General features: G+C 38.2%; 1 protein-coding gene across 2 annotated transcripts in view; it reads right to left on the bottom strand.

The window, feature by feature from the left end:
- capzb (capping actin protein of muscle Z-line subunit beta) overlaps positions 1–12774 on the bottom strand; it is a 123448-nt gene that overhangs the window by 8979 nt on the left and 101695 nt on the right. For both annotated transcript variants that reach the window (XM_059951968.1, XM_059951967.1), the window contains exon 7: positions 1912–1977. In XM_059951968.1, coding sequence (XP_059807951.1) covers positions 1912–1977 — 66 coding nt within the window. The remainder of the gene's footprint in view (positions 1–1911; positions 1978–12774) is intronic.

The raw sequence follows: 12774 nt of genomic DNA on the forward strand, positions 1-12774 counted from the left end.
CAGTGAAATCTGAGTATTATACTGGACAAACTATTACACCTCAATGCATTAAATCCTGAATCTCTTCATGCCCGAGATCAATTAACCTTACAATTCAAAAAGCTACTTTAAGTCATTGTATTATGAATGCAGAAAAAAACCTCACAACGACATTTCTTCTGACCTCATACTCTCAGCAAGAAAAATAAAACCATCACGTTTCTCAATGTTCCCTGTGCTCATCCATCTAATTTTCCAGCATTCTAATATAATCATTAAATCACAGCAGGGCACTGAACAATATTTGCAGTTTTAATTGGTAAATATCAAATGTTTGACACTGTGGCTCTCACTGATGCACTCATTCTCCCTTTTAGACAAAAAAGTTCAAAGTAAACTTACTATTAAAGTTTGCAAATGTTACCACATTCTACCTTGAGATTCATTTCTTGTAGACATTTAGAAAAAATAGAATTTATGGAAAAACCACAAAAAGTCTGACCAACAACCAATGTACAAAAGACAACAAACTGTGCAAATAAAAATCATTGAGAACAAGAGTTGTAAAGAGTCCTTGAAAGTGAGCCAGTAGGTCACAGGATCAGCTCAGAACAGAAGTGAATCACACACATCCACACTGGTTCAGAAGTCTGATGGCTGCAGGATAATAACTGTTCCTGAACCTGGTGCTGTGGGACCTCCTGCCTGAACAGTAGTAGAGAGAAGGCAGCATGGCCTGGATGGTGGGGGTCCTTGATGATGGATGCTGCTTTCTTATGCATCCATATTTAATGGTGGGAAGGACATTACCTGTGATGGACTAGGCTGTGGCCAATACTCCTGGTAGCACAAAAAACCAATTTTTAAAAATGGTGTTGGCTGCAGACTACAACATTTTGTGGGCAGTACACAGAAAATCTACTGGATGTGCATAGATTTCTCAGATTTTATTATCCTATTTCGTTCATTGAGACTTTAAAGCAAAAAACAGCACCAAATAAGATGCTGTTTTTTAAAAAAATTTTCAAAATGAAACAAGCTTCCATGTAGCTTGAAACATTTTCAGACTGGGTAGGATGCTACTACTGTGCACCACCAGAGGGCACTATTAGTCCTTCACAAAGGCGATGCCTTCTCGTTGGTCAATTTCATTGTAGCCAGCTTGGGTTCTGTAGCAGCGCTATTGAACTTTCCAAAGAATTTTGGCTCCTAAGATAATAAATATGTTTTGTATAAGAGCCAGAATTCTGTGGAAAATTTTATAGGACAGCTACAAAACACAGGCAAGTCACAGTGATGTCATCCCTCCCAGGCTGCACACTATAAAGGCAAAGTTATTATCCTGATGGTGCAAATTATTTGTAATGCTTTAAAAGCTGGATTTTTTTTCACATCTGCAGTTTTTTTTTTGATTTTCATTTACGCTAAACTAAAACTTACAAGTTGTCTGATGGGAAAGTTGCAATGGCAAATTCTGTAGCAATCGAGTTTGATAATCTGATGGAAGCTTTGTACACACCTAAAGTTTACTTGTTGCCAAAACATACAAGTCAACATTTCAAGTATACTAATCACTTTCATTTAGATTATAAATTAACCAATAATAAACATTTAAAAATAAGGAAAATGCATGAAAAATTGACTAAGTAAATTAAAACTGACTTAAAAACAACAAAAACAATCACTTTCAGCATGTCAGGCTGCATTTGGAGAGGGGCGAGATCTTTGACTTATAATATTAACTCAGTTTTTCTTCCGGCAGAAAAAGTATCTCTTGTATCTTGGACTTCCAGTATCAGAGCACTTTTGCTTTCATAACAGATGCAGTTTGTCACTTCAATGGTCTTGCCTTTAATGAAAATATTTCAATATGCATGCAAATGTTCTCACAAGAAGTCACTCATTCAGCTCTTCATCCAATGGTACACCCACCTCTACCAGCTTTCCGATATTAGCAATGTGAGGCGACGATTCACTCACGTTCTCATCCTTCTCCATCTGTAAAAACAAGAATGGATGCAGTATGTGAGCTATGCTGAACAGGCAAATCCATCATAGGTGAGGCTGCAGCTCATATCTGCACTCAAACAGCGAATGAACTCTCAAAATATTCTCAAGTTCATTCTGGCAGGAGATAATCTCAGTTTTAGAATGTAAAACCCTCAGTGAGAGTCTTTATTTAAAAAAATTGATTTTCAGCACCATACACTGCAGTCAAAGTAACTGCTGCATAATTTCTTTGGCCATCTGTCTACACATTATAGCAGCAACTTGGTGGCGGACGGTTATGAAAGGAGCTCATGAAACTGAATGCCTCTGGGCCCTGCAAGTGCCACACAATAGGGTTATTGATCAGGCCATGGGATTCTTCAAAAGCCCCAATTCCACAGCTGCAAGCAACTCGAGAGCGGGTGGCCAAACATTTTCCGTGATTCATACAATTACTAACAAAAAAAAAGCAACAATACGATACAAATGTCTTAACATGATTCATTATGCTGTATTAGATGGGTGGTCTGCTGAGAACAATGGCTGTATATTCACACTAACAGCCTTCAAAATAATAATGCACAGAGGGATTCTTCATACAAGCAGCATTAGAATGTAGAATACATCCCAACCTAGAAATTTTAACACAAATCACACAAATACATATACCCAAAACCATGAATCTTTCATCCTGACTTATTTTTCCAGCAGACACGTCCAGTTATAGCATTCTTATCCAATTCCTTACATCGGATCCCCAAAAGTGGATTGAAGTACAGAAGTTGGGAGAAAAAATATGCAAGGATTGCCCAAACAGTGCCTGACCTGTGAAAATCACACGTCTTAACAAAAAATATCAAACTGTAATTAATACAACATATTAGTAATAACACAATAAGAGACCTGAAGAAAGGCCTCAGTCCAAAATATCAACTGTTTATTCATTTCCATAGATGCTGCCTGACTGCTGAGTTCCTCCAGCATTATCACCGGCATATGTTGTGAAATAAGTTAACTTTACGGCAATAGTACAATACATTATAAATATAGAGAAAAATGAATTACAGTGAATATATGTCTATTAAATGGTTAAGTTAAAATAAGTAGTGCAAAAAAAAAAGTGAGGTAGTGTTCATGGGTTCAATGTCCATTTAGAAATTGGATGGCAGATTTCTGAAGGAAGCTGTTCCGGAATCACTGAGTGTGTGCCTTCAGACTTCTGTACCTCATTCCTGACGCCAACAATGAGAAGAGGGCATGTCCTGTTTTTTTCTTTTGGGGGGGGGGGTCCTTAATGATGAACACCACTTTCCTAAGGCACTTCTCCTTAAAGATGTCTTAGATACTACAGAGGCTTCTACCCATAATGGAACAGACGAATCTTACAAGTTTCTGCAACTTACTTCATGCATGTTTCTCCAGATTTCCAGCATCTGCAGAATCTATTGTGCCTATAATATGTAATACAACTTGCAGTTAAATAGCAATGTCTTATGGGTTTGTGCAACGAAGGTTTTAACTGGCATTGATCTGATTCACAAGGATGACAAACATCTCAGTGTCAAGCCAATCAGTGAGCAGAAAATAAACTGCTGGAAAAACTCTGCAGGTTGGGCATTATACGTGCAGGCAAAAGGATGGTTGACCCTACATTAGGATGGAAGATAGTATACACACAAGAGAAAAAGGGACGAGAGAGGCTCGTAAGCAATAGGTGGAACCAGTTAAGGGAGTGATGATGACAGATAGAATCAGGTGGACAAGGGTATTGAGCCTACGTACCAAAAAAGGGTTCTGGGGGAACAAAAAGGATTTAAAAAAAGTGAATAATGAACAGAATTCCTGGGTACACTGTTAGGAGTGGGATAGGGACACAAGCATGTGGTCTAACTGAAACTGAAAGATTCAATGTTGGTGCCACTGAGTTGAGGGCTACTTAAGTGGAATATTAAATGCTTTTTTTCATTTATGCTGGGTCTTACAGTAGCAGTGCAGAAGGCAAAAGATAGAGATTTGTATGGGAAAGAGAGCCAAGGTGACATGCTACTGTAAGTTCAAGACGGTCATTGCAGAATACAGGCATTCTGCAAAACAGCCACCTAGTCTATACTTGGCGTCACCATCACAGAGGAGGCCACATTGCTAGCACTGAAAATGATAGGTTGGAGGTGATGCACAGAAATAATCATCTAGAAGGATTGCTTATGTCCCTGAAAATTGTCACTTTTAGAAATATAGGAACAAAATAGGTAATTTATCATGAGTCTCTACTGCAATTCAATTAAATAATGGATAATCCATATCTAAGCTTATTTCCGTCTTTATTCAATATGATCTTTTTGATATGAGATATTGTCAATCTTGAAATACATCTAGCCTTTTGAAGGGAAGAGATCCAGATTTCATCTTTTGAAAGAAAATAACTGTGTGATTTCACTTCTAAATGACCCAGATTCAATTTTAAGACCGAGTTTTGTTCTGGATTCCGCAAGAGGAGGAAATATTTTCGGCATCCCCTTCAGCTAGATCACCCATCAAATGTTTAATTAAAAGGAATATAGGTCAAGTTATGCTCTATGGCTTCATAATTTAACCCTTTGTCTCTGGCATCATTCTGATAAATACAACCCCCCACAAAATATACATCTTCTCTCTAGGTCAGTGTCCAAAGTGAAATGTGATGTTCTAATTAATGCAGACGAAGATTATGTAGAACATAAGCATCACAACCTCTTTTGTGCCCCATTAACCCATAATGTGTCGATTTAAACATTTAAAACATTTTTTACTATCAACTTCTAATGATCGGTGCACATGGACATCCAAAACTTCCCTCTACAGCTTGTTACCTCCCATCATCTCAGAAATACATTCCCTTTTTATTCCTGAATTCAAAGAGTATGCCTTTGTGTTTCTCAGAATGAACTCCAGCTGTATAGTTTCCCTCATTTGCTTTAAGCTACATGTGTCTTTTAGAAACTTCCTGTTCCCATCAAGGCATTATTCTGTACTTTCTAACATACGTCTGTGAACAAATTAACTAGAAAAAAACAGATGAGAAAAATTCTCAATTATAAACCTCATTTGTAAAGGAGTGGGAAACCCATTTTAGGAAGTTTCTATTCAAAGCTATGCCTCAATTTTTAAATTTGTGCATGCATCCAATAAACATCAATTATTTATTTTTAAAATGAGAGAAGAAAGAAAAAGTTAGTGACAAGAGGGAACATTTATGTAGTACTTTTCAGATCTGTGGATATCTCCTGTTCATCCAATGAAATCCGTTTTGAAGGGTAATCAGTATTATCAGACAGGGAAATAAAACCAATTTATGCTCAGACTACAAAAACATCAATGAACTAAATGATCAGAAAACAAACTGATTTAAAGATGAGTGGATTTGTTTTGAGAGTAAATAATGTACAAGAAATCTAGGGGACATTTTCAAATAATGTCACAGATCTTCCAAGTCTTTCAGGGATTCGTTAACACAGGAATTTGTATAATGAGGTTGGATCCCAGTGCACCGTCATCTGCCAAACTAGAATTTCAAACTCTTTCATTCCCCTTGTTTCAGCATGCTCATTATCAAATCAAAAATAACTATCACCAATTTACCTACAAAGCTGGATAGAAAACAAAACTTAACCAGTCTGGGAAATCATTGCCAATTGCTTATACATCCTAAAAAAATTCTGAAGACATTATTAATTGCGTATTTGGATTTTCAGAAGGCCTTTGACAAGGTGCCGCACAAGGAGGCACATGAGCCCATGGAATTACGGGAAAGTTACATACGTGGATAGAGCGTTGGCTGATTGGCAGGAAACAGAGAGTGGGAATAAAGGGATCCCATTCTGGTTGGCTGCTGGTTACCAGCGGTGTTCCACAGGGGTCCGTGTTGGGGCCGCTTCTTTTTACGTTGTATATCAACGATTTGGATTATGGAATAGATGGCTTTGTGGCGAAGTTTGATAATGATACAAAGATAGGTGGAAGGGCTGGTATTGCTGAGGAAACAGTGTCTGCAGAGAGACTTGGATAGATTGGGAGAACGGGCAAAGAAGCGACAAATGAAATACAATGTTGGAAAGTGTATGGTCACGCACTTTGGTAGAAGAAATAAACGGGCAGACTATTAGTTAAATGGGGAGAGAATTCAAAGTTCTGAGATACAAGGGGACTTGAGAGTCCTCGTGCAGGATACCCTTAAGGTTAAACTCCAGGTTGAGTCAGTGGTGAAGAAGGCGAATGTAATGTTGGCATTCATTTCTAGGGGAATAGAGTATAGGAGCAGGGATGTGATGTTGAGGCTCTACAAGGCATTGGTAGGACCTCACTTGGAATACTGTGTGCAGTTTTGGGCTCCTTATTTAAGAAAGGATGTGCTGACATTGGAGAGGATTCAGAGAAGATTCACTAGAATGATTCTGGGAATGAGAGGGTTAACATATGAGGAACGTTTGACCGCTCTTGGACAGTACTCCTTGGAGTTTAGAAGAATTAGAGGGGACCTGATAGAAACATTTTGAATGTTGAAAGGCATGGACAGAGTGGATGTGGCAAAGTTGTTTCCCCATAGTGGGAGAGTCTAGTACGAGAGGGTATGACTTAAGGATTGAAGGGCGCCCATTCAGAACAGAGATGTGAAGAAATTTTTTTAGCCAGAGGGTGGAGAATCTGTGGAATTTGTTGCCATGGGCGGTAGTGGAGGTTATGGTGAGAAGGCAGGGGAGTGGGACTAAATGGGAAAATTGACCAGCTCATGATAAAATGGTGGAGCAGACTCGACGAGCTGAATGGCCGACTACTACTCCTTTGTCTTATGGTCTTAAAATCAGTCTGATTAGTTTAAAATTTTGACCTCTACAGCAGACCCAATATTCCAATCACTTCATTACAAAAATAGTAAGTTTTCACGTGACTGGTGCAGATGACACTGGTTTTCAGATTAGGTAAGATCATGGCTCTTGGACCGGAGACAAATGATGATAACCAAGATTAACTGCATCATCTACGTTGTATGTGAGTAAAACTCTCTTTTCACTATTCTTTACAATTCACATTTGTATTGCACAGTATCACATGCAAAGCACTCATCCATATTTATGATACGAATTGTGAACCATGAACTTGGAGCAGATTACAAGTGTGCACTGGTAGTACCCAGAAGATTGAAAAGTTAGTGTCCACACTCTAAGCCAGCTTTCGATGAGATTGAGCTATTACTTACTCATTTCATGATTGGGATATTGAGAGCTAAGCCCACATAATTGACTATGTTAAATATCAGTTTTGATTGAACTCATACAGTCTTTGATTATAGTGATCACCTTTCCCAAGATTAGGTGTTTAATAATTAACTGCTTCATTGCATAAAGTTTTAAGATAGATGTAAGATATTTTTCCAGAAAACTGACTCAAACAATTCTAAGAATTCATCCTCCACACAATCTTCAAATGAATCATGTAAATCACATCATACGTCATGCTTCCTATGATCTGTTTATATTGAGTCCTCCTGTACTCTTGTCCAAGTTTAAGCCTCACTCTTGCTCTCCCATGTGCACTTCTATTTTCCATAGCACTTTTCTATTTTGTCTGCCTTTTGTACAGTAAGTCATTCATTCTGGAATCATTAACCTCAAACCTGGTCACTGTATAACAATGCCTCTGCAATAGTCATTAGATCAAAAATCAAAGCAGAACATGCTGGAGATACACAGCAAGTCAGGTATTATCTACAGGGAGAAAAACAGATCTAACATTTCAGGTCAATGATCTTTCATTGGAATAGTCAAACTAATATGTCTTTACCTACTGTTCCCACTGATGGGAATTTCTACTCCTTCTATTGTCTTGACCTAATTCTGCCTCATTCTATGGAACTTCAATCATTTATATGATATCCACTGGATCAGGCAGTCCTCAACTATCAAAGTTCAAAGTAAATTTATTATCAAAGTATATATATGACAGCACATACAACTCTGAGGTTTACTATTTTGCGGACAAACTCTATAAAGCTATAAAATAATATAATCAATGAAAGACCCCACCAACTTGGGTGTTAAGCCTGTGTTCAAAAGGCAACAAACTGATCAGATACAAAAAGAAATAATAATAAATAAGCAATAAATATCAAGAACATGAGATGAAGAGTCTTTGAAAGTGGGAACATTTCAACAAAAGGCAAGTGAAGTTGAATGAAGTTATCCCTTTTGATTCAAGAGCCTGATTGTTGAGTGGTAATAACTGTTCTTGAACCTGGTGGTGGCGAGTCCTGAGACTCCTGTTACCTTCTTCCTGATGGCAGCAGCGAGAGTGGTGGGGGCCCCTAATGATGGATGCTCCTTTCCTGCGACAGCATTTTGTGTAGATGTGCTCAGTAGTGAGGATGGACTGGACCACATCCACTACATTTTGTGCTGTTTCCATTCAAAGGCATTGGTATTTCCATACCAGGCTGTGGTGCAGCCAGTCAATAGAATCTTCACTTGTCAAAGTTTTGGATGCCACGCTCCATCTTTGTAAACTCCAAAGGAGGCAGAGGTGCCACCGTGCTTTCTTTGTAATTGCACTTATGTGCTGGGCCCAGGACAGGTCCTCAGAAATAATAACACCAATGAATTTAAAGTTGCTGACTTTCTCCATCTCTGATCCTCCAATAAGTAATATAAACAAAAAATGACTATTAGCCCAAAATTTGCAGTGATAGTGACAGCAAAACAATCAACCTTGTTGCTATTCAGCAGCACATGGCACCTGCATATAGGCAGTTAAATTCAGAAATCGGGAAGCTGCAGATTGGACTGTTGCAGTATTCCCACATGCATTCAATACAGAATCACCAATTTGACAGGAAATTTTTTAAGACCTCATATACTGTTTTCACTATGAAAACTGATGAATACATGTTCCATATGTAACTGCAATTAACTGAACAATAAATCAAAATTACCAAACTTCAATGAACAAGAGAAACACATTTTGTATAATGAATCCCAATTCCTCAGTATGTGCAAAATAAAACAATAATCTTGTGATTTCAGTTTGATCCATTTATTATTTCTCCTTAAGTAACTTAAAACCAGCGGTTGCTTGTTGACTGTGAGTTTTACCAAACGGATGAAAACAGCTATATTGCTAGATGCCATGGATCTCATACAGAAGTCATTTTAGACAGCAAGTTATAAAAATGGGAAGTACACGTGCTTTCTCTGATAACGGTGTAAGCGATGCCACTGTTTACATTGCTGGCCAGGCTTCATTATGTTTTTTTGGCCTAGAATCAAGTTTCTTGTGCATTTGCTGCAGCAGACACAGCACCCCTCAGAACATGACAGAATCAGGCCACTCAGCCCATCAAGTCTTCTGTCAGTCCATCATTATTAATCCTCTCAACCCTATTCTCCTGCCCTTTACCTGTAACCTTTGATGCCCTAACCACGAACCTAGCAACTTCTGCCTTAAATATCCCTAAAGACTTTTAGCCTCCACAGCTGTCTGTGGCAATGAATTCCATAGATTCACCAACCTCTGACTAAGAAACTCCTTCTCATCTCTGTTCCAAATGGATTCTGAGCCCATGCCCTCTTGTACTAGACTCAATCACTATATGAAACACCCTCTTCACATCCACTCTCTCTAGACTTTTCAATATTTGATAGGTTTCAATGAGAACCCCTCCTTCTTCTAAACTTTAGTGAGTACTGGCCCAGAACCATTAAACACACCATGTTTTGACCCTTTCATTCCTGGAATCATTCCTGTGAACCTCATCTGTGCCCTCTCCAATACCTGCACATCTATTCTTAGGGGGCCCAAAACTGCTCAGAATATTCAAAATCTGGTCTGACTAAGGCCTTATAAAGCCTCAGCATCACATCCTTCCTCTTAAACCTCTCAAAATGAATGCTACTATTGCATTTGGCTTCCTCACCACCAACTCAATCAGCACGGTAACCTTTAGTGAATCCTACACAAACTCCCACCCACTTAGAAAATAATCTACACCTTTATTTCTTCTACTACAGTGCATGACTATACACTACCCTACACTACATTCCAACTGGCACTTCTCTGCTCATGCTCCCAATCTGTTCAAATCTTTCTGCAGACTCCCTGCTTACCCAACACTACCTGTCCCTCCAATATTTGTATCATCTTCAAACTAGGCCACAAAGCCATCAATTCTGAAATGTTAACATATAACGCTAAAAGCAGTGGACTGAAACCAGATGCCTGCAGAACACCACTTGTCACAGGCAGCCAGCCAGAGTAAGCCCCCTTTGTTGTGACTCTTTGCCTCCTGCCAATCAGCCAATCTTTTATCCATGCTACCATGCTTAACTTGTTAAGCAGCCTCGAGTGCAACACCTTGTCAAAGACCTTCTGAAAATCCAAGTACACAACATCCACCAAGTCTCCTTTGTCTACCCTGCCTCTTATTTCCTCAAAGAATTCCAACAGATATATTGGGCAAGAGTTCCCTTGAAGGAAGCCATGCTGACTTTGGCCTACCTTATCAAGTGTCAAGTGAAGTTTATTGACATTTAACCGCATACTGAACATAATGTATATAACCATATAATGTATGTAGAAATGAGACATTTCTTCAGGGTGTAAAGCACATTGGTATACATAACACATGTTATGTGCCTCCAAGTACCCCAAAGTCTTATCTTTAATAATGGACTCCAACATTTTCCCAACCACTCAAGTCAGACTTACTGCCTATAATTTCCTTTCTTCTACCTCGTTCTCTTCTTAAAGAGTGGAATGACATTTTCAATTTTTCAGTCTTCCAGAACCATTTCAGAATTTAGTGATTCCTGAAGGATCATTATTGCTGCCTCCACAATCTCTTTAGCTACCTCTTTCAGAGCGCTGGGCTGCATCTGCTTCAGGTGACTTACCCACCTTCTGAAGCACCTTCTCCTTATTAATAACAGTTACAGTCACTTCTGCCTGACATTCTTGAATTTCTGGCATACTGCTAGTGTCTTCCACGGGGAAGACTGATGCAAAATACTTACGTTCACCTGCCATTTCTTTGACCCCACTACTACATCTCCAATGCCATTTTCCAGCAGTCCAATATCCACTCACCTCTTTTACTCTTTACATATTTGAAATAACTTTTTATATCATCTTTGATATTTCTGGCTTGCTCCCCTTCATATTTAATCTTTCTCTCCCTATAGATTTTTATTTGCCTTCTGTTGGTTCTCACCGGGAATGAGTGTTGATCTCTGAAAGACTAATCAATTTTTCTGATGCTTCATCTTGTTATTTATTCAACTACCAAAAAGAGATCTTTCCCCAGAAAAGGCAACTCCAGCGCTCTCTCTGGGATGAAACCTGATAACACTTAAACCACGTGTACTGTTGGCGGATAAGCTGAATCAGTGCTATCCCATTAGTTCATTACATGATTACCTTTCATAGCTTCTACAGTAATACGTAAAGGCAACCTTAATACATCTTACATATCCATTATATATACTCTGTACACAAATTAAAAGCAGAAGCCAAGGTGCCTAAATGGAAAGCTAGTCTCCAAAAGGCTGACAGCACGCAGTACAAAAACATCTATTCTCACTAAACACTGTTTTTGTTGGCAAGATTCACAATTTGGCAGTAATTATGTTCCTTGGCTTCATTTTTTGAAAAAAAGAATTGAGTGTTTATTCTTTATTTCTATCAAATATTCACACCACTCAGGGTTCTACTTACATTTAAAAAATTATAATTTAACTGTTCAGTATTCAATTATATTTAATAGAGTTTTCTTCTGTTTTCTTATGTTAAAGAGGTAACCAGAAAATATGGACATCTCTGAATTAATAAAAAAATTAGTTTCCAATCTTATAAACTAAAACTACCAAAATCTCTGCTTCCAGTCAATTCATCATGAGTTACCAAAAAAACTATTCACAAACAATACTTAACCATACAGGAACTTACTGGTAAGGTTATTGGCTCGTTAAATCTATTGTTTAAAAAAAAGTTTTCCTATATCTTCAGAAAATTACTGGTTTGGCCTGGTATAAGCATTGGACCAAAAGTACTTGCCTTTTAATGGTGCTTTGTTAGAGAGCTATATATGAGGTGCATTTTTCAGGTCAGTGCATTCCTGACTTCCACACCTGTGCACTTTGGTATCAAAGTTGGGAATATCACAGAGGCCAGATGGTAATGTGTCTGCTGCTGAGTTCAGGAGCAGAACTCAGTTATACTGAGCTAAAAGGCTGTATATGATTAATATTTGAACCCTCAGCTACATTCATATTGGTGGCACATGTAGAACAACCCCAATTATCTGAATCTGTTTCTGGACTTGGATGGAATATGTAGAGGCACTGTTAAGTTATTTCATAACTTTATTTTGCAGTAACAATTTAGGTATTTAACATTTATATTACTTCAACATGTTATTAGGAAAACATAATTAAGAGATTTTTAATCATTTTAATCCTTTAAATATTTCTAATCGGAGAAACTTAAAAGCATCAAACTGTCAGAAGGCCAGGCATAGGGCTTTAGGAACCAACAACTGAGAACTAGCATTCACTGGCACATTAATACAGATTTTGTGAGAACCACATTAAGAAAGTCTGTAGCTCATTCCGTGGCCATGGGATTAGCACTGGAAATGATTGAAGGGGGAATGGGGAAATGCATGAGGCATGAGATGGATCCATTGTGTCTGACTTCAAGAAAGGTATCAAAGATTTTGAGAGATAGCAAAGCTGCATTAGAATAGAAACAAAGTTCAAGATTCTAGTTAAGGGAAAAGATGGA

The sequence above is a fragment of the Hypanus sabinus genome, chromosome 27 (assembly GCF_030144855.1).
Source record: "Hypanus sabinus isolate sHypSab1 chromosome 27, sHypSab1.hap1, whole genome shotgun sequence".
NCBI classification, from domain to species: domain Eukaryota; kingdom Metazoa; phylum Chordata; class Chondrichthyes; order Myliobatiformes; family Dasyatidae; genus Hypanus; species Hypanus sabinus.